The following is a 23,717-nucleotide window of genomic DNA, read 5'->3' as shown; positions in this document are numbered from 1 at the left end:
AAGGAAGCCAAATTGAAAGGTTGAGATTGAAAAGACTATACAAATGCTGGGACCTGACATTTTCTTTAGGCCACATTTGCAAAACTTTTCTTTTCTTTGTGTATTGCCTCCTTGAGCTTCCTCTCAAAATTGCTATAATAAGAAAGTATCCCTAGGTCAAACTACATCACAAGCCTCTTAATAATGGAATATAAAGTAGCTGTAATCAAAGATACAATACCTGGTAAATAGGTTTTGGCAACAGGTAACTAACTCAGTTGTGTTGCTAGGTGAAGTTGAGTTGAAGGCATTTTCTAAAAGACTATAGCAATCTATCTCCACGGGAGGGCTGGAGAGTATGCCTAGAAATTAGACATTAAACATTAGAATGACATTCATTTAATTAATTAAAGAATTAAAATCCTTGTGCTCCCAAGTTTCTCCCCTCTTCCTCCCCCTTTCCACCCCCACCCCCATTCAGATTTTCAATTTCTACCCACTCTCAGCACCATAGTGGGACCATTTCTCAGCCTTTTTTTTTTTTAAATAAATCCATCCTTTGGGCTCAGGTGGGAAGACAAAACTGAAACACTGCCATCTTGTGGTCACTAAGAGGTAGGTAGGACAGAGTACTTACCAGCAACACAGGCTGTCATGAAGCTGGCTACAGTACCAGCAATCAGAGCCCTGAAAGCCCCTGCGGCAATGTCTTGCTTCCTGGAAGGAGCCATAGATGCTAGGGAATACGAACAAGCATGGAGTTGTTAGTGGGTTCAGATAAGGCCTCCCTCAAAATGTATTATCTCCAGAAAGGGCTCTGGGGTTGGACTGCTCAAGGCACGCATCTTCTGAATCGAAGAGCCCAGGGCTCAGTTTTTAATGGGGAGATCCTCAAGGTGGGAGACAGAAGTTTGACCAGGGTTGTAACTGGGAAAGCGCAACTATGGCTTCCTTGTAGGGTGCTGAAATTTAGAGGCCACTGACAGCATTACTGATTCTTCAGCAGGTAGAAACAAGAGTAGCACCTAGTTAGCAAGAGCATTTTACTTAAAATAGAAAACTACCAGATGGCATTGTTCCTCCCATGAATGGTAGTATGAGACCCTAGTCTTGACCCTACCTCACACTTGTAGGGTCTTGGTCTCAACCTGGCAATTTAGCTGAATTTGCCTTAAAAGGTTTCTTAAAGGGTACTTTGTATGTTCCTTGACACTAGGCATATTTTGTTGTGCTTGTCCTAGGATCCAGAATTGTTAATTATGGCTCTGAATCTGGCTTTTATTCTCAAAATCATATTGTAATGGTAATTAGTGTGGGACTTTTTTTTTAAACTGTTTTCTCTTTTGGAATGCTGAAGTAATTAAGTACCTTTGATGAATCTTGCCTTTCAAATGTAATGGCAAGCAAAGTAGGACTTTTTGTTGTCTTTGTTTTGGAGTGCTTCTCAGCACTAAGGAAGCTTTGATTGAATCAGGGGTCTTTGATGACCTGCTTATGTCAAGAGAAGGCCTAAGTCACATGGGTTTGAATCACATGGTTGGGATGCCCTTTGACCTGAAGTGTATATAAACTCAGAGGTTAGCGTTTTGCCTTTGGTGGCCATACTCATTGAAAGAACATTAGCGACAAGGCTCTGGGTAGCCATTGAAGCAGTGACCCTGGCTTTGAAAACCCAGATGTTGGTGCTTCTCTTTTTGGTAACTGTGTATATGATTTCTTGATCAGACAAAGCCTGTCTGTTGATCTGTTTGTAGTTTCTGTTTGTATTTGCTCTGAAGTTCAGGGTGCTGGCTTTTCCCCTGAACTAAGTGAATGATATATGTATGTTTAATTAAACTGAGATTGTTAACCCCTTAAAGTTGCTTTCCTTAGAAAAGCAGATCAAAGAACCTGTGCTAACAGCCCTCCTGTGTGCTCTTCTTGTTGGTCTTGTTGTTGGTCTTTTACCTTCGCAGCAGCTGCTATCAACATTGTTGTTACATATACCCTTGCTTAGGGAACAAGAAATAGGCTAGATACAATAGAATCCCTATGATTCATCAGAAACAGAGGTAGGCATGGCAGGATAGATGGGGGTGGGGGGGGGGTTATACACTTGGGCATTTGGGAGAAGTTGGCTTGAATGTCAGCACAGAAACTCTATAGTGGCTGATTCAGATATATATATATATATATATATATATAAAATTCAGGGGTGGGGAACCTGCATCCTTGAGGTCACGTGCGGCCCCCTAGGTCCTCAAGTGCAGCCCTTTGACTGAATCTCAAAGGGTCTCACTTTAGGACCTAGAGGGCCACATATAGCCTTGAGGATGCAGGTTCCCCACCCCTGAATTATATATTTGGGGGGTGGTGTGTCTTTTTGTGGCATATGCATTCATTGCTGTATTGTTCCTTTCCTACCTTCCTAGCGCTAGTGAGATCTTTTTCCTGGTATTAGAGATAATGGGGCAGATGGAGAAACTAAGCATTTCAGTTTAAACTGCATCAAAACCACACAGGGGTTCAAAGAAAGACCATTATTACTTACTCAGTCCTCCGATCACTACTCCCAGAGAACCAAAATTGGCAAAGCCACAAAGGGCATATGTAGCAATGGTTTCAGAGCGAACCTGTAAGTCAAGCAAGGCACACACAGGTGAGTAAATAACATGGCCATGGCTGGGAAACTGTCACATATTATTAAGTTCTGGGACCTGACTGGCACTCCAACTGGTATACTAACTAGAAAGAACATTAAAGCAACATGGTATACTAACTAGAAAGAACACTGCATTTGATATCAGAAGAGTTATGTTCGAATCCTACCTAGCTCTTCCACTCATTACCAGTGTGACCTAGGCCAAGTCATTCAACCTCTCTATGCTTCAGTATCCTAGTCTGTTAAATGAAGAGATTGGGTTAGATGACCTCTAAGATCCCTTCCAGTTCTAAATTTATGGCCCACATAAGTCACTGTTGAGCTTGGTTGTTGTGGTTCTGTTCCTTCAGCTGTGCCTGACTCTTCGTGACCCCTTTTGGGGTTTTCTTGGCAGAGATACTAGAGTGGTTTGCCATTTCCTTCTCCAGCCCATTTTACAGATGAGGAAACTGAGGCTAGCAGGGTTGAGTGGCTTGCCCAGGGTCACAGAGCTAGTAAGTGTCTGAGTCCAGATTTGAACTCAGGAAGATGAGTCTTCCTAGATTCCCAGCCCAGTGCTCTCATCACCGTGCCCCCTAGCCTCCTGTAGACCTTGGTACTTGCCCCTTATACCTCTTTTTCAGATGCCTAGAATAAAGGTGCTCTGTGCAGAGGGAAATCTACTGACTGAGGCCTGGCTGGTTTGGATCTTCCACTTACTAGCCAAGGCCCTGTGGATTCCTTATTCTTTAGAGGAAACAAGAATAGCATAAGGTTTAACAATTTTTCTTGATGACTTACTTACTCTGTATCTCTAGTCAGATACAAAGCTGCCAGACTGCAGCAAGAATGAAAGAAACTGGCAGAAATGAAAGCAGAGGTGAAGGCTGTTGCTTTCTGCCCAATAACTAATCACTTTACGCCCTTACCCTGACTGGAGTGCTATCAGACCCCTGGTTCATCCAGGCAGCAACGAGCCAGAATCCCACTGCTTCTCTGTGTGACCCTGGACAAGTCAAAGGTATGTAGCTTCTCTCAGAATCTCTAGAAAAATCTCCATAGGAAGTTCAGAGTTCAGGGGTGATATTCCCTGAATGTAGGAGCCTAGATGAGCTGACCTCAAGAATTGCTCAAAGCCCTATGATTATAGCAGTGGGTAAGAAAGGAGGGGGAGAGAAGTCATAGGGATGCACGGCACTGGGATGGATTCGGATGTCACCTCTTCACCCATCACTTTGAAAATACTATTACAAAGGGGCAGCTAGGAGGCACAGTGAATAGAGCACTGGCTCTAGAGTCAGGAGGATTCGAGTTCAAATCCTGCCTCAGACACTTGGCCTCAGACATTTGATACTTACTAGCTGTGTGACCTTGTGTGACCTTGGGCAAATCACTTATCCCTAATTGACTTGAATGGAAAAAAAAAAAGCAAATACTATTACCAAGTGGAGCCCTGGCCTTAACTTGTTTTTTCCTTTTTAGAGACCATCCAAACAGTCTGGAAGAGCTTGTAACAGTGCACCCTATGACAAACATGATGGAACCCACAAGACAACTGATCAAAAGAATCAAAAGAAGAAATTATAGGGGTTCTAGATCTGGAGCAGGAAGGAGCCTCACAGAAGCCATCTAGTATAGCCTCTCTCCTCTCCTAAAGATGAAGACACTAAGTGGTCACACAGTAAATAAGCCTCAGAGGGTGGGGATTTGAAGCTCAGGCCCTTAATTCCACAGGCAGTGCTTCTTCCATTGTTAGCACTCTCAGAGACAGAACGTGATTGATTCTTGTCCCTTTGTCCTGCTCAATCCTGGAACATTCAGATTTAAGTCAAAGAATAAGCAAAACAAGTAGGGGCCCAAGCGTGGCTTCTACCCCTCCCCCTTTACTCATTAACCGGATTTTTTTAAAGCCAACATTCAAGTTGGCTGAATGGGGGTGGTTGAGTTTTCCATTTATTACAAGCTTTTACCCTCTTTTCTGTTTCTGAGAACCTCTTTGTTGATATTTTCAAACAACACACATATGGCAGACAGGAAAAAAAATTATTTCAAGTATTCATTTGTTCTCCTTTGCCTGGAAACGCTTTTGTTTTCTTATGTCTCCCTTCTCCCTCCCCCTCTTTCTCAGCAACAAGGACTGTGTTCTCTCACTCTTTACATTTTGTCCAATTGACTTCAAAAACAGGATCTCACTGTGGGGGTGAATATGAGAGGGAGAGTGAGAGAGGGAGGGAGAAAGAGAGAGAGAGAGAGAGAGGGAGGGAGGGAGAGAGAGAGAGAGGAGAGGGAGAGAGAGAGAGACAGACAGACAGACAGTCAGACAGGGACAGAGAGACGGAGGGAGGGAGAGAAAGGGAGAAACAGGGGCAGACAGACACAGGAGGGAAATCGGGAGAAACAGACAGAGAGAGGAGGAAGGAGGGAAAGGGGGGGAAGGAGGGAGGAAGAGAGAGGGAGAAAAAGGGAGAGGAACTTCTCTTTGGAAGCTGAAGGAGAGGGAAACACATAGATACAGCCATGACCATGTCATCATGCACGTTTAAAAAGCACAAGAGGAAGGTTAAGAAAATATGTGTTGATCCCCACTTGCTTGTTTCTATAACAGGTTAGGGGGTAGAATGAAAAATTCACTTCACTATCGAAATAAAAATGAGTGGTGTGCTTTTATGTGTGTTTTTAAAAGAATAATCCTTATTTTAAGAGAAAGAAATTTGGGGATGGAGCCAAGATGGCGGCTGGAAAGCAGGGACTTGCATGAGCTCCCCACCATGTCCCTCCAAAAACCTAGAAAAAAAGCCTCTGAACATATTCTAGAACTGCAGAACCCACAAAATAGCAGAGGGAAGCAGGGATCCAGCCCAGGACAGCCTGGATGGTCGCTGGATGAAGTCTATCGCACACGGAGTGGAGAGGAGCGGAGCTTAGCGTGGGAGGCAGCAGGACCAGCCAGAACAGGAGCCTGGCAGAACAGGCCCTAGCACCCTGAATCAGTGAGCTGTGGCAGATACCAGACTTCTCAACCCACAAACACCAAAGACAACAGAGAAGGTTAGTGGAAAAAGCAGCGGGGGAGGGGGGGTAGGTGGGGGGGGACGAGTAAGAGTTCACGGTTTGGACACCACCCCAGGAGCAGCGGAGGAGGTGCAGCTACAGAACTACAGCTACAGTTACTTCCGGCCCCAGGCCCACCTGGTGGGAGGAATTAAGTGGCGGATCAGAGCAGGAGTGAAGACCTTGCTGAAGATTTCCATCAGGTCCAGGTTGATGGTTCTTGAGGAAGGAGGAGTGCTGGGGTGGCAGAGCTGGCTATATAGAAATAGCTCTGAAATCAATGGGGCATCCCCTCAAGCTTGGAACAAAGTACTCTTTGCTCTACATGCACTCATACCCCGACAAAAAACTCAAGGGTCAAGTAAGTTGGCTGGGAACATGGCCAGGCAGTGAAAACACACCCAGATTCAGTCTCAGACTTTGGAATCTTTCTCTGGTGACAAAGAAGACCAAAACATATGGCCTGAAGAAGTCACCAAAGTGCAACAGCCTACACCAAAAGCCTCCAAGAAAAACATGAACTGGACTCAGGACATGGAAGAGCCCAAAAAGGAGTTGGAAAAGCAAGTTAGAGAAGTAGAGGAAAAATTGGGATGAGAAATGAGAATGATGCAAGAAAACCATGAGAAACAAGTCAATGACTTGCTAAAGGAGACCCAAAAAAATACTGAAAAAAATGTTGAAGAAAACAATACTTTAAAAAATAGACTAACTCAAATGTCAAAAGAGCTCCAAAAAGCCAATGAGGAGAAGAATGCCTTGAAAGGCAGAATTAGTCAAATGGAAAAGGAGGTCCAAAAGACCACTGAAGAAAATACTACCTTAAAAATTAGATTGAAGCAAGTGGAAGCTAGTGACTTGATGAGAAATCAAGATATTATCAAACAGAACCAAAGGAATGAAAAAATGGAAGACAATGTGAAATATCTGTGTTGGCAACCAAAAATGGGCTCCTTAGCACTTAGTCAACAAGTGCCCTTGACTAGTTTGGCTTTTTCCCCTGAACTGAATGCTGTTTGTTGGACTGGAGTAAGCTTGTCGACCCCTTCACCTTGCTTCCCTTGCTTAAGCTGATGGAAAGAACCTGTGCTTTCCTGGTCAACCCCTTCACCTTGCTTAAGCAGATTGAAAGAACCTGTGCTTTCCCCGGCGTACCTTACACCCCCGCAGAAGCCGGATGGCTAAAAGCAGCTCCCGTTGGAGCCAGAGGCTGCTACAGCTACAGCTGCAGCTGCAGCCGCAGCCGCAGCCACAGCTGAAGCAGGAGCTGCCAGTAGCAGAGCTGACCTACGGGAGGAAGCTGAACAAAGACTTCAGGCCAGTGGGTAATCTTATTACCATAGAGGGGGAAGCATGATTTTGCTTTATGCAATCATGCTTCTCTGTAGCCTCCTGGTTACTCTTTCAAGGCGTACTTATTGGGCCTGGAAGCTTTTGATCAATATATCAAAATGGGGTTGCTGGTTCATGGGTTGGTTACTGTGGAGCCTAAATATATGTTTTGATTCTTCTGCCTTCTACTTTGAGAGTTTCTTATATCCGGCGGTTCCGAACCTTTCAGACATATATATGATCCTCTTTGAGATTATAAACTCTGCCCTCCTAATACATTTGGCGACGAGGATGGGATCGCTAGGTATAAGATCTCTATTTAGAAGCAGAAGAACTTTAGAGGAAGAGATGAATATCCCAGGGTGGGAGGATCCATTTTATTCCTCCCTAGCAAAAGAATTGGCTAAAAAAGCTGGACCCTGTGAAAACTGGGAACCAAGGCTACAGAGAGGAGATCTTAGGGATTTGGAAAGGTGTTTACAAGAAGTTGGGATTCAGTCAGGGGGATCACTATCTGGGCAAAGCTGGATAGTGTTATCAGCCTACTGGCTAGTATACGAAAGATTGAGATTAAGTGAAAGAGATGGGGGCACTCCTACCTCACGGCAAGAAGGGGAATCTCAGATAGCAGGAGAACAAACTGACTCAAGTGAGAACTTTTCTATTAATGTGGCTAGGAGCAACAGGAGACCAAATAAGCCCAGAGTGCATTCCAACCCAGCCCAGACTGAGCCTGACTGCCTGCTTTGTCCTTGCCATGGTGGCAGGGGAAGCAAGTGGGGGGAAAATGAGACAACATTAGGGGCTGAGGCACAAAATCCTACTAGGGTTCAGGACGTCCCTCACACAGAGAATAGGAGATGGTTAAATGATCAGACAAGGGCTCGACCCATACAAAGGAGAAAGACAGAAACCCGAGGTGAAGATTCAGTTACAAGGGAAATTCAGGAAGATTTCTCACCGCAAGAGGTCACAGATATTTTGAGTAGATTCAGCCAAAGAATAGGAGAACCATTGATATCTTGGATGGTAAGACTCAGTGATCAAGGGGCCAGTGGAATATCAGTAGATAGGACAGACTGTATGAGATTCATAGGTATCAGCCATGATCCTCTAGTTCAACAATCTTTTAGGGAACATCATCAGCAAGGAGATGGTGATAGCAGGACTACTCTGTTGGCATTAGCTGCCATGGGATGCAATAAGAGATATGCCACTGATTCTATGTGGCCCACTGAGCACAGACCCTGGTATTCACTTAGAGATTGTATCATGAGACTAAAGGAGGAAGTAATGAAGACTGCTATCATGATAGGAACTGCAGACAAATATTACAATGATCCAATGGGACTGCCTCATAGGAATTTAATAATTAGGACAGCTCCCCCTGCTTATAAACAACTAATTTTGAATTTGTTACTTGGGGAAGTAGGGAGCTGTCTTACAACAGTGATAAATAAAATTTTACAGTTACATGACCTAGGAGACTGGGGAAGGGATAGATCTCCTCAAAGGAGAAGGGTGAATAACTATCAAACTTGGAGCCAGAATAGAGTAACAAGGAAAGAAATGTTTACTGTTCTATTGAGAGCAGGGGTAGGTTTTGAAATGATAGATGGCATTCCAACCAATGAATTGTACAGAATGTACCAGGATAAAGGACTTGATAACAGGAGAGATAGGGAAATAAGAACTGCTCCTGCAAATGCTACAGACATTGAACCTTCAAACCCAAGTGAATCACATGAAAGGGAATAGTAGGGAACAGGCCGAGCCCCAGTCCAAATTAAGGAAACACACAGGCTGGATTGCAGACCTCACATTAACTTGACCATATATTGGAAAAATGGGTCAAGTACGGTAACTGAGGCATTAATAGATACTGGGGCCGAGGCCACCCTTATTTATGGAAATCCAGACAAGTTCAGCCATGGAACTCCTATTACCATTACAGGACTAGGAGGGACTGAAATATCAGCCAGGCAAGTTAAATTAATGATGAAAATTGGACAGTTTCCCAAGAAAGAATATAGTGTGGTTATTGTGCCTATTCCCGAATACATCATTGGAATAGACATATTGAAGGGTATGACCTTAAATTTACCTGAAGGGAAATACCAATTTGCTGTGAGGTAAATGGGCATTAATGCAGTCTTAGTGGGGAAAATCAAGATGGATCCAATCACTTTGCCCGAACCTTCTAAAATAATTACTTTGAGGCAATATCATGTGCCAGGTGGGCAAGATGAAATTGCCAACACAGTATCTCATTGGAAAAACCACTGACCTGGAAAATAGATCCAGGAGAGATAATTTAAAAATTATTGGACTACCTGAAAGCCATGATCAAAAAAAGAGCCTAGATAGCATCTTTCAAGAAGTTATCAGGGAGAATTGCCCTGATGTTCTAGAGCCAGAGGGTAAAATAGAAATTGAAAGAATCCACAGGTTGCCTCCTCAAATAAATTCCAAAAAGAAAACTCCTAGGAACATTGTCGCCAAATTCCAGAGCTCCCAGGTCAAGGAGGAAATACTGCAAGCAGCCAGAAAGAAACAATTTGAATATTGTGGAAAAACAATCAGGATAATACAGGATCTGGCAGCTTCCACATTAAGGGACCAAAGGGCTTGGAATACGATATTCCGGAGGTCAATGGAGCTAGGATTAAAACCAAGAATCACCTACCCAGCAAAACTGAGTATCATGCTCCAAGGCAAAATATGGACTTTCAATAAAACAGAGGACTTTCAAACTTTCTCAGTGAAAAGACCGGAGCTGAATATAAAATTTGACTTTCAAACACAACAGTCAAGAGAAGCATGAAAAGGTAAACAAGAAAGAGAAATCATGAGGGACTTACTAAAATTGAACTGTTTTGTTTACATTCCTACATGGAAAGGTGATGTGTATGATTCATGAGACCTCAATATCATAGTAGCTGAAAGGAATATGTGTATATATATATATATATGTATATATATATACATATATATATATATGTGTGTGTGTGTGTGTGTATACATATATATATACATATGTATTTGTCTATGTGTGTGTCTATGTATGTATATATGTAGGTGGTTATACACACACACACACACACACACAATGGGCACAGGGTGAGTTGAACATGAAGGGATGATATCTAAAAAAATAAGATCAATTTAAGGGATAAGAGAGGAATATATTGAGAGAGGGAGAAAGGGAGAGATAGAATGGGGTAAATTATCTCTCATAAAAGTGGCAAGAAAAAGTGGTTCTGTAGGAAGGGAAGAGGGGGCAGGTGAGGGGGAATGAGTAAATCTTGCTCTCATTGGATTTGACCTGAGGAGGGAATACCACACGCACTCAGTTGGGTATCTTACCCCACAGGAAAGAAGCAGGAAAAAGATGAAAAAGGGGAGATGATAGAAGGAAGAGCAGACGGGGGGAGGAGGTAATCAAAAACAAACACTTTTGAAAAGGGACAGGGACAAGGGAGAAAATTCAATAAAGGGGGATAGGTTAGGAAGGAGCAAAATAGTTAATCTTTCACAACATGAGTATTGTGGAAGGGTTTTACATAATGATACGCATGTGGCCTATGTTGAATTGCTTGCCTTCTTACGGAGGGTGGGTGGGAAGGGAAGAGGGAAGAGAATTTGGAACTCAAAGTTTTAAAAACAGACGTTCAACAACAACAACAGCAACAAAAAGTTTTTGCATGGAACTAGGAAATAAGATGTACAGGCAACGGGGCATAGAAATTTATCTTGCCTTACAAGAGAAGAAGGGAAAGGGGGATGGGAGGTGAGTGGGGTGACAGATGGGAGGGCTGAGTGGGGAACGGGCCAACCAGAATATACGCCATCTTGGAGTGGGGGGGAGGGTAGAAATGGGGAAAAAATTTGTAATTCAAACTTTTGTGAAAATCAATGCTGAAAACTAAATATATTAAATAAATTTTTTAAAAAGGGAAAAAAATAAAAAATTCTTTTGTATTACTGAGAAATGTAACTGGGAAATGTTTATCAAAATAAATAAAAATACAATGAAATACAGAAAAAAAAAGAAAGAAATTAAGAGATTATTAAGATATAGTGGAAGTAACACTGGCTTTGGGATCAGAAAACAGGTTCAAATTCTTGTCCTCCTTCTGAATATCTTTGGTGACCTGGGGCAAATCTCTTAACCTTTCTGGTACTGTTACCTCTTATAAAAGGAGGAGCTTGGCCTATGTAATCTTTAGGTCAATGGTTTACAAATGGGGGCCATGATGGTACCCCAAGGGAACTGTAGCTTAATCTAAGGATCATGTAATTAGCTAATCAGAGAATGGGAATGTGGGTTTCATCCCATCTTCCCCATGATAGCCATTTATAAGCCTTGCCTTCAATATAATCAGGCCTAACCTTCACCCATTTATATCTCAACACTTCCCAACTCCACCCTTCTTCTTCCCAAGCTTCTCCCTTTTGAGCCTTTCAGGGCTGATTATAACCCAGGTTAATTATAACCTAACCTTGACTAGAGCAGCTGCACAGATGCCATTGGGACATTCCCCATCCCATAGACCTCATGCCACTTTCCTCAACAGCTATTTACCAGAAACGTTACTGATAGCAGTGGCAAGGTCAAAAAAGGTTTGTAGACCATTCTTCCAAAGGACCTTCTAGTTATCAAATCCAAGCATCCTATAAATGCATAGCTCCACAAGGTGGGTTAATTTTGTCTGATGTTGTGGCTTCGACTCGTTCTGTAACATGTCTTTAAGGAAGAGTTTCTCAGAGTCACCTCTGGCATTTCAAGTTTACAACTTTAAGAAGTCAGGCAGTCAGGTAGATCTCTCTGCCTCCAAATGTCCCTTCCACTACAAGATACTCCTTCCAGTTCTAATCTTCCATTAATCCATAAGCTACAAAGCCTTAGCTCAAGAAAATATAGACAGAAATGCCTCTTAAAAATACAAATATCTCTGGGAGGCTTAAAACAATTAATACCATTAAGATATTATGAGTTAGTGAATCAATAGAATGCAATTTCTTTTGAGGGCAGGGACTGCCTCATATTCATACTTGTCCCCAGCATCTGTGGCAATGCTTAGCGCATAGTAAGCACTTCATAAATGCCATATTGATTGACTGGTGCATTATAGATTAGCAAGTTAGTTATCTAGCAAGGACCCGAGGCAACAAGCCATAGAACATTTGGATTGGAAGAGCAGCATGGTTTATAGAGGCCCTCAGGTCTGATGTTTGAAGTTCAGGATGAAGGTCTATGGGAAAAGATTAAGTTAGCTTAAAAAGGAAGAATAACCATCAAGAGAAATGCTCTTTTCTTCCCTACGGCTAGTCTTGCCAGGAATGAATGGTACCATGGAACCCAAGAAGAAATAATCAACTTTATGTGGAGGATAATTTTCTTCCATTGAGAGGCAGATCTTGTATTTAAGTCATAGCGAACAATATTTTATCATTTTGTTTAAGGAACTCTGAATGTTTTCCAAACATCTCACCCTCACAGCACCCATAGGGAGTTAAACAGGATTTATTGTTACCTTTATTCTTATTGTTGGGGAATCATAATTATAGGCACTAAATGAGTTCTCCAGAGTGATTTGGATATTTAGAGGATAATTAGAACACAAGAATCCTAACTCCAGTGGACATTCTTCCTCTAAATGTCTGAGGGTAGATTGGGGGAACAGAGAAGGTAAAAGTGAGCTTCTTGAAACCTTGATAAAATCAGTTGCTTTTACCCCAATTTTTAATCCGAACTTTTATTCTTAAGTTGTACCCATAATGACCTAATCACAAAGCTACTAGGGGGTGCCAAGGTTGTACGTTCTCTAGCATTATGCAAGGCTATGTACTTTCAGTGACTGGCAGTGGGAATAGAAAACATTTTACTTAATTAAGCCTATTCTCTGCATTTGGCAAGGAAGTGTGATGATATCCAGTCCTGAAGGCCAACTGGCTGTCAATTCTTAGGGTGGGGGCCCCTCAGTGGTCATTAAGATGTATTACAGCCAGAGAAGGAGAAATTAGAACAAAGAGGCAGAGCCTGGAAGAGTTGTATTTGATGAACAGATAAGTCTCACTGCCAATGCATAGGACAGAATGTCACTAAAGGTAAAAAAAAGCCAACAGTGTGGGAAGAGGCTGGCAAGACTAGGAAGGTGAGCATGGCCTCATCATCCAAAAAATGGCCCCTAGAACACAGTAAAGCAGGCTTCTTAACCTGGGTTCTCCTAATGTATTGTTGGTGGAATGGTGAACTGGTCCAGCCATTCTGGAGAACAATTTGGAACTACACCCAAAGGGCCATCAAACTGTGCATACCCTTTGACCCAGCAATACCACTACTAGGTCTTTATCCCAAAGAGATCAAAGAAAAGGGGAAAGAACTTATATGTACCAAAATGTTCACAGCAGCTCTTTTTGTGGTAGCAAAGAATTGGAAATTGAGGGGATGCCCATCAATTGGGGAATGGCTGAACAAGTCGTGGTATATGGTTGTGATGGAATACTATTGTGCTATAAGCAATGATGAGCAAGATGGTTTCAGAAAAAACCTGGGAAGACTTATAGGAATTGATGCAAAGCAAAGGAAGCAGAAGCAGGAGAACATACAGAACATACAGAACCAGGAGAACTGTACATAGCAACAGCAATATTATAGGGATGATCAACTGTAAAAGACTTAGCTACTCTGATTGAGACAACAATCCAAGACAGTTCCATAGAACCTGTAATGAAAAATGCTATCTACTTCCTGAGAGAGAACTATGAACTCTGAGTGCAGAGTGAAGCATACTATTTAAACTCATTTTCCTTTTTCTTGGGTGTGTTTTCTTTTGCAACATGGCTAATATGGAAATATTTTGCATGACTTCACATGTATAATCAATATCAATTTGCCTTCTCAAGATGGGGGAGGGGTGGGTCGGAGGGACAGAATTTGGAACTCAAAATTTAAAAAATGAAGGTTAAACTTTTTTACATGAAATTAGGAATATGTAATGAAATATTTTTAAAAGGCCCCTAGGTGGTTTGGTGGCTGGACTTGTGAACCACAAACACCCAAGATAAAATTTCCCCTCAGATGCTTACTAGCTATGTAATGCTGGGCAAGATACTTAACCTGTCTAAGCCTCAGTTTCATTGCAAAATACTGATACTAAAGTATACCTTGCAGGATTCTTGAGAGCATCAAATGAGATAATACATAAAAATTTTCAATTTCATTGTATCACAGAAATGGACAAACGCTACAACAGCCCCCTCCCTGAACCCTGGGGTCTTGAAACATGTTTTAAAAATACATATGCATATTTTAATAACTGTGTTTCAGTATGATTGGTTTCCTCTGTAATCCTATGTATTTTATTTTATTCTTTTAAAAATATTGTTCTGAAAAGGGTCCATAGGCTTCACCAAATTGACACAAAGAAAGGCTAAGTAAGTATCCTTTCACTAAAAGGAGCCATTGAAAAACAACCCTCTGAGCAGACAAGATAATCATTGGGATGGTGGCTTCACACTGCCAGCATCCTTATGAAGCATTCTTTACTTCAAATAGAGAAGCAGATGCCCTGGTTGACCCCATTCCTTAGCAGCAATTCACCGTCCTATACTCTATATTGGAAACACTCTATATAGACAATACACAGTACTGTGAATGTGCCTTCTAAAACCCCAGGTAATAAAAATGCCAATATTAATGATACTCGGTAGCATTTCTGTACTACTGTAAGGTTTGCAAAGTGCTTCACAATTAGCACCTCGTTCAATTACTACACACCGTCCTCTTTTGCCTCCAAATAGCAACAAGAAGCAAAACGATGACCAATCATTGGAGCATCCACACCCAGCAACCGAATTCCTCACGTTCCATAATTCTTAGGCCATTAGAAGTTAGAATCCTGGCATGGGTCTTTTTTGTCCCATCCTCCTCTTCCTCTGCCCCCATCCACCATAACTCTTTAAGCTTAATGCTATTATCTCTATTTTATAGATGAGTAAACTGAGGCTAAGAGTTCCAGTGACTTGCTCAGGGCTACACAGCTAATAAGTGTCTGAAGTTGGATAGGAACTCAGATTTTTCTAACTCCTTCACCTAGGCTTCCAGTATATGACTCTGCCTTATTCACCAAGAAAGTCAAATTTGCAACCATTATCCCACAAGAGAAGGAAAACAGCACTGACATGATAGGACCCATGAGACAACCACTTGATTGGGAAGTCAGAGTGCTCCAAGGAACTTAGACCCTCATGGCTTGCTTATATAAAGCCCCTTTTCAGTGAAATCTGCATCTTTCTGCTCCCTCCCTTCCTCTAAATGAAACAAAAAGATGCAAAAAGACTTGTTTTTCCCATGGATATGAGGCGGGGGCTATAACCAGACCATACAAGCTTCCGACTGTTAATATTTTGAAGTTTAGAGTCCTGAAAAACAGCTGGAGTATGAACGCTGGTGACAAAGAGTTGTTCTGCATTTAGAAGAGATTGGGGGACCAATCTAGAGACAGCGTAAAAAATCAAGACTAGTGAGAAATAATTCAAACTATCATGAAGCATCAGTCTGCACCTCCAGAATGTGGTTTGCTCCCTGTTCTCACAGGCTCAGGAAGTTGCTTCTGCATCTGCTCCCTCTCCTGACCTCAGCAGCTTTCTGGTTAACCCAATTGTGCTTTTTTTTTGGAGTCAGAAGACCTGGGTTCGAATGTCAGCTTGACCACTTATTAGCTCTATGACCTTGGGCAAGTCATTTAACTCCTTGGGCCACAGTTTTATCATTCATAAAATGAGAGGGATAGACTAAGTGATCTTAGGTCCTTTCTATCTCTAAATCCTGACATCCTATGGATGTGAGTTTTCCGTTAAATGCATCAGAGTCACCTTCTAATCTCCTTTGCCTTTAAATAGCAACACAAAACAAAATGACAACCAATAATTGAAGTGCCCGCAGCCAACAACTGAGTCCCCCACTTTCCATAATTCGTCTTATGCCCTTCCAAGTTAGAATCCTGGCACGTGTAATACTATTACAACTCACTGTCTTTTTTGTCCCATCTCCCTCTTCCCCCTCTCCTGCCATGAGTTCAGAGTCTATCTGCCTTGGAAATACCATACTTTTATCACTTAATAGTATTTCATTTTTTTCCAAATAGATGTAAACCTATTTCTCAACATTCACTTTAAGATTTTGAGTTCCAAATTTTTTTCTCCCCCACACCCTAAGACATCAAGCAATCTAATATAGACTATACATGTACTATCATATTAAGCATATTTCCACATTAGTCACGTTGTGAAAGAAGAATCAGAATGGAAGGGGAAAACTATGAGACAAAAATACAAAAAAGTGAAAATAGTAGACTTTGATCTGCAGTCAGACTCCACAGTTCTTTCTCTGGATGTGGATAGCATTCTATCATAATTCTTTTAGAATTGTGTTAGACCACTGCATTGCTGAGAAGAGCTAAGTCTGTGAAAGTTGATCAGCCCACAACATGGCTGTTACTGGGTATGATGTTCTTCTGGAAAATACCATACTTTTTAATGGCATCTCCCACTCAGCTTCAGCTAGACCAGCATCTCTGAAAAGAGGTTAACAGTGAGTTATTGGAGTGGACTGAGGAAGTAGCTTTCTGCTTTTTAAAGGAATGGGCCTCCTCCTTTCAAAATCAGCCTGTCCCTTCAAAAAAGTATGACCCCATAATCACCCTTAGAACTGCCAGACAGCTTGGAATACAGGAGAGTATGACTCTGACTCCAACCCTCAAGGGATGCCAAGAAATAGATTATATACACTTTTAAAAAAGGTATATTCAGGGCAGCTAGGTGGCATAGTGAGTAGCGCACTGGCCCTGGAGTCAGGAGGACCTGAGTTCAAATCTGGCCTCAGACACTTGGCACACTTAATAGCTGTGTGACCTTGGCCAAGTCACTTAACCCCAACTGCCTTGCCTTCCCCCTCCAAAAATAAAGTATATTCCCATTGCCAGACTAAACCAGAAATAGGGGGGAAATATATACCTGGGTACATGGACCTTCTGCTCCCCCCTTCAGTCCTGCTTTCTGATGGGCAATAGGCAACATATTTTATTTAAGTTGACTATTAAGCTCCTGCTCTAATTTTTTTCTTTCTATCTCCATCACTTAGCCCAGTGGTTAACATGCAGTTGGTGCCTAATAAATGATTGACAATTATAGTGGAATTATTCTTTTATTCAGTGGGTAATAGAGAAACTATAGGTGGCTATTTTTTTTTCCTGTCTGTGCTTGGTTTAAAGCTGAGTAGTCTTCAGGGCCATGTGTCAAATTTGCCTCCCTGGACCCAGGAAGGAGAACCTTAATTCTGTTCTTTTTCCAGTAATGCTTGTGTCCTTGTGTCTTTAGAATTGGTATGAATGCCTATCAGCCATTTTTACGGCTTTGCATGCTTGTGTTGAGAGCCAGAAATCTGAAACTCCATGTCCTCGCAGGTACTCATTAAATAGCTTTCTCCCTCTTGTCTCAAACAAAATTGTTTCCATTTATTAAGTGGCTCCAGCTAGGCAGTATTCTATCATCCATTTGCTTTTAAAGATCTTTGGGGAGGGAGAGGCCATTGTTTCCAACCTTTCTTAAAGTAATGTCATTAATAGCAGTAAAGGCTGATGGTTTGTGCCTCCCTTAGAGCTGCCATTACATACTTTCCTCTCCCGTTTCATCTCCGTCTGAGGCCCTCAATGCATCTTTCATTTCTGGACTGTACTTTTCACTGTCTTTTCAGATAAATTTTACCCCTTCACCATCTGTCCTACACAGGTGGAGGAGGGTGGTCCAAGCAAACATTTGCTAAGGTCCTACTATGTGTCAAACATTTAAAAAATTATTTTATTTTTAATTCATGTCACAAAATAAGCATTTCCGTAACAGTTCAATAAAAAGATGATTGCCCATGAAGCTGAAAATGTACCATGTACACCTTGTTATTCTCTCCAAACATATGACAAAGTTATGTATCATTTGAGCCTCACAGCAATCCTATGAGGTAGGATCTACACAGTAGAGTAGCCAAATAGAACATGGCGACTGCACCCTCAAATGAAGCCTTGGATATTTCTGCTTCTAGTCACCACTTCCTATTTCAAGCCATTACTCCATTCCATTGTTAAAGTCATCTTCTTTGTGCATATATTAATGTTACTCCTCTCCCCCTAAAATCATTAGTGGCTCCCTATTCCCTACTGAGTTCACATTCATTTATCCAAATTTTAAGGTTTTCCATAATGCCTCCTTACCTCTCTAGGATTATATCTTCCTTGCTCCATGTGCATTTAAATTTAGCTAAACTGGGCTACTAGCTGTTTTCTAAAGTAAGTCCTATGCCTTTCTATCTTATGTTATTCTCTGTGCTAAAAATCTCTGCTCTCCCTCCCCTTCTTTACCTACTGACTTCTTACCTATCCTTTTTAAAAGTCTAGTTCCAATGGCACCTCCTCCAGGAAGTCTTCGCTGATCTCCCCCCACCCCCACGCCTTTTGCCTTGCAGGCCTCACTTAGCACTTATTTTGTACTTCTCTAATGCGCTTCCATTTATCAATTTTCATAGTTGTTGTTTGTCTATCTATGTGTCATCTCTCCCCACTAGACTGTAAGCTCCATGAGGGCAGGAATCATTTCTTATCTAAACTCGGTATTTCCCCAGCATCTGGTACTTTTGTCTACAAACACTAAGTGCCTAATAAATATTATTGAATTTGGCAGTACTCTCCATCATATCATCAGGATGATTGGCTTTCACTCTTACCTGTGTCAGGGTTCTGTATCAACATTACCCATATTCCAACTAAACTTATTTTGCCTGTGGGTTTCCATCTCATATACCCAATGGTCTGTGGAGAACCGGAGGCTGTTTAAGTTTATACTTTCTAAGTGATCTGACAAAAGTTGGTGGAAGACTTGAAGGTCAAGGGTCAAGTCCAGATTTCCTCCAAGAAGATTTGATCTAATGGGTGAGCCTCAGGGCTTTATGCTGGAAATTATCAGTCTCATTCTCTGTCTTATTGCAGAGATCCCTACTTTGTGAAGCATCTTTCGATTCTCCACCAGAACCCACTTGACTTCATTCCTCTAGTGAGGGGGAAGAATTCATGAATAAGGGGACTCCAGATTGCAGGACCCAATGAGGCCATCCCTAGTATTTCATGGATTGGGATGGCGATGGAACCAATGGAAGAACATGAGGATTTGCATACCACCTATGTACCCTTAGAGCCTATCCAAGAAAGTGTTCCACCAACAAAGTACTACTAAAGCTCTATCCTGGAACATATGGGAAAGCATTGTAGGAGTAAGAATGGTGCATAAATCCCAGTGATGAGCAGCGGCTCATCATGGCAGAGGGAAACTGGGTCATGGCACTGAGTGAGTTACAACATGGCAATTTACACTGCTCACTGATCTTACTTTACTCTTGGCTCTCTCTGGCTATTCTCTCTCTTAGGTTAATTAAAACAGAAATGACTCTCCCAGTCCTGTGTCTTGCCTTTCTCTGTCTGCCAGCTATTAACCACTCTAATTTATCTTACCCCAGCATTATTTTCTGATTTGATGATGTACTCTACAAAAGCTAAGAGAAAGAATGCAAGTTTCTTACTGATATTTTGAGTTTACAGGTGAACAGAGCCTGGCATAAGTTGGAAATATCAGGCATAAACACAATTGTGTCCAGATGCCAAATTAATGGTAATTAGCTGAGAGACTTAATACTATTCTTAACAATATGTACAACTGTCATCATTTAAAAATGAATTTATCATATGAGATTCAGTTTCTTTAACAAATGTCCATTTATCTGTGTTGAAAATGTGTGAGACTATAGAGAACTGAGCATTTAATTTTAATAACACTGGTTTTGAGAATATAAGCCCATATTTGTTTCTGACAACATGTATGCATATGTATGTATATACCTGTATAACAGGGGTTAATTTGGTTTGGAAAGAATGCATTTCTTTTTTCCTCTAGCACTACACTGGCAAAGTAGGAATTAACATTTATACCCTTTCACTCTTTATGTGAAGACTGCTGCTGCTGGACAGTCAGCAAAAATAGGGAGGAGACCCAACTTCTTATAGGCCCAGAAAGCTAAAATATCTGTTTTGGGAAATTAGTGACTTCCATTTGGATGACAAAGTTCAAACAGAGTAATAAACTAAAGTTATCTCTTCCACATTGCAACTTTCTCTATTGCTATTTGATATATTGTAGGTTGGCATAAGAAATTAAGTGGGAATTTTTTGGGGAGAGTTTTATGGAAGCCACAGATGCCATGCAAAGGCCAGCAGAGGACACGGGACCTATGACCAAATACTTAACCAAATTTTACAATAAGGTACTGTAAATACCCCATAAAAGAAGAAGAAAAAATCAGACTTCTTCTCTGCTATTAAGGGGAAGACCAAAAAATTTTATGCAGATTTTCTGGATTTCAGTGCTTCATCCCTAACCCCATTGATGCAGAAGGGATAACTGTCAAAGTCAACAGCCATTTTGGGTCTCTAAATCACCAACAGTTCTTAAGTCAAATAGAGAATAGGGCATATGAGTTTTATAATTTGCGCATTATGATGTGGATTGAGATGTGCACAAGATTTCTTTTCAAGATTACTTCATAAAAACACAGACTTTCTCCCAAAAGGAAACAAGATAGCCTTACAATGTCTTCCTCCTCATTCCCCATGCTTTGGCATATTTTTGTATTTAGGTTTGACTCATTAGAATTCTTTATAGGTATAATTGATAACAAACAAGTGATTAAATAGTTTTGAATATATATTAATGCTAATAGGAAACATTCTATGTTCTGAAAGTCACTTGCTTTGTAAAGTCAATTGGGGAGACAGAAATCATCAGAGATAAACTGGACTACTGGTATTAGATTTCTGTGTTACTCTTATTGACAGAAAATAATACACAGGAGACACACCTATTATGTCTTCTGTGGTGCCCTTGGGCATGATTACCACAAAGAATGGAGAGTAGGCATGAAATGTTCAGTGCACCTGGACCCAGAATGCAATTATGGTGTAGAACACTACTGGCCATGTAGGAGAACTGGCAGTTTAGCTAAATCTTAGATTCTGGAAGTATTCAGCTAACAAGTACAAGTAGCCCAGCAGATGACATTGGTGGCATTTTGGGGAGGCAGCACACAACAGCCTCAGAGACAGCAAAATATTCTTGTTAGGTTCAACCAAAAGAGTACGTTTTCTGGGCTGGGAATGTTCTCTCTCCCATTGAGCACATGGGAAACTGTAGGAGATTATATGGGGGAGAATTTGTCCTTGTTATTTATCTTGCTCTTCTTTTTAATGAAATGTCTTTATTTTTAATTAATTACTCCTTTGTTTTTGGTATAAGAAACATCCAAGACATAGGAGCTTTGAGCTGAATAGGAAAGACCTAAGGGGTAGCAATGGGACAGATATTTTGAGAAGGGGCCAAAACTACATGAACCAAGAATGGAACAGAATGAATAGAATTGGTGTCCCACTGAATCTACCCGTTCTAAAGTGGGCTGGGATAGAGGTTGTCATCTGTTTCTCAGAGATCCACTGTTTATTGACTAAGAGCAGAGGAAAATTGTTAATTTATCACAGTTTCCTAGCTTATGTGGCTAGTTCGGTTTTACTCTCACTTTTTAGTAATTGTACATTTTTTTAAAAGTATACTCAATATCTAGTAGGATGTGGGTGCCTTTAAGATCTGCCCATGCATTCGCCTGTGTGGCGGATGGAGGGAGTTTGGGCTTGGGGGGGGATGGAGTTGTTCTTTCTGCCAATGAAGTCATGAACATTGCAGCATAGAATATGGTTTCATGAGATGCTATGCAGAAAAAAAAATAATCTGATGGCAGTCAAACCTCCAGTAATAAGACTTACTGAATTTAGCTAAGTTGCCCCTTAGAACCTGCCAAAGTTTGTGTTACACTATATGTTACACGAGTGATATGACTGAAGAAACCTCACTGGTGCAATTTGTTACCCCTTCATCATGCATTGCTGTAGCTTGAAAATTTTGCCATCTTGTGACTAAATTTTTGGTGCTGAGTGTGTATGTACATGTGCAATCATATAGCTTACACCAACTAGTTAGGACTGGGGAGAATGCCAGAAGTTATGGAAGAGGCAAATGAGAACTGGAAATAATGGGGGCATGGTGTGATATATCATTCTTTCCACATGCCATCTCTTAACACTATTAATCTGTGCTATCGTTATAGTAAGAAGCACTATGGCTCTGTGGACGGGAGACCTGCCAGTCAGGAAGTTAGAGAGAGTTGGGTTTGGATAAAGAATGTGACTAAAAGCAAGTCATTTAATCACTAGGTGCCCCAGGCAACTCTTTAATACAGTAAATCGTAGGTCACTTGCTCATCTGCATTATTAGAGTTTCCTCACTAGGATTTCCTAACCCATGAAGGCGGTGGTTCTTAAACTTATTTTTGGCCAATAGCATGCAATGAGGAGGCACACACAGCATACAGCAGAACAGTCAGGAGATCTATAAATGCAGTTTACCTACAATAAAGGCAATCATTTGGTTGAGTTCAAGGTCTGAAGTGTTTTGAGGTTAGTGCTTACAGGTTAGTAATAGGCAAGTTTTATTGTACTGTACCGTGTACGATGGATAGGTGAATAAAATTATTTATAAACTTTCTTTTATCTGCAATTAAAGATAATAATTAACAGAAAATTATCTGCAATAACAGATAATTCCATGGCAAGCCTAGTAAAACTTGAGGCATATCCTTTGAGAACCCCAGATTTAAGAATTTAAATTATAGAAAGGTTTCCGATCCATACTGGTGGAGGGTACATCCACACTGGGAGTTCCACACACATAGGTCTGCTCCCACACTGACTCCCCCCGCCCCCAAAAAAGCCCACAGGTGATAAGTGGATGCCTGCCTACCCCAGCCTGAGCCTATGATGGAAAAGACTATGGAGAAAGAAAAGAGCTAAGATCTAAGAGCTATGGAGAAAAGAGAATTCCATAGGTAAATAGATAAACATATACCTCAGACTAGGATAGATCAAAGTGAAAAAGCACAAGCCTTGAGTAGATTCCATTCCAGAAAGTTCCAGTAGGGGATAACCACTTAGCTCTTTTCCTCTCTCCTGATATTTTTTGATCTCAACTCTGGTCTTTTGTTGCTCATTGTCTAAAACTCCAACAGGGCAATACTGGATTTGGAATCAGAGGACGCGGGTTTGAATTCCAGCCCCACTGATTGCCACCTATATGAGCTCAGAAAAGCCATTGGGAGGGAACTGGGCTAGAAGACTTCTAAAATTCTGCCTAGTTCTAAATCTGTTATTCTCTGAAGGTCATTTATTGGCATGGTACCAGCTAACTCTAGCCTCATGAATCCTAAGAGGGAAGATTCTTAGCTAATAAGTGAACCTTAATGCTTTTACCAAGATTTCAGGAATAAGTGCTAAGCCATTCCTCGTGAAGTGTAAAGGTGCTTTTTTTTGGTTAGACCATCATTTATTTTTCAATTTATATGTACTTAATATTCAGTTTTTTTAAAAATAATTTTTTCTAGATACATTGTCTCTCCCTCATAACTGAACAATTAAAAAACCATATGCTCTTATATAATTAAGATGCATAGTTAAGGGAAATAGATTTGCACATTGTTCATGTTCAAAAGTGTATGTCTTATTCTGAACCTAAGTAGATTGTTACTAAGTCC

At 41.1% G+C, this 23,717-nt stretch overlaps 1 protein-coding gene across 1 annotated transcript in view; it reads right to left on the bottom strand.

Moving 5' to 3' along the window:
* The window catches only part of LOC118832133 (solute carrier family 28 member 3-like), a 73,693-nt gene that overhangs the window by 1,102 nt on the left and 48,874 nt on the right, over positions 1-23,717 (bottom strand). The window contains 3 exon segments of the mRNA XM_036739564.1: positions 221-341; positions 617-715; positions 2,510-2,591. Of these exon segments, the coding sequence (XP_036595459.1) occupies positions 221-341; positions 617-715; positions 2,510-2,591 (302 nt within the window).

The sequence above is a fragment of the Trichosurus vulpecula genome, chromosome 9 (assembly GCF_011100635.1).
Source record: "Trichosurus vulpecula isolate mTriVul1 chromosome 9, mTriVul1.pri, whole genome shotgun sequence".
Taxonomy (NCBI): Eukaryota; Metazoa; Chordata; class Mammalia; order Diprotodontia; family Phalangeridae; genus Trichosurus; species Trichosurus vulpecula.
This window is presented reverse-complemented; position numbering and strand designations above follow the sequence as displayed.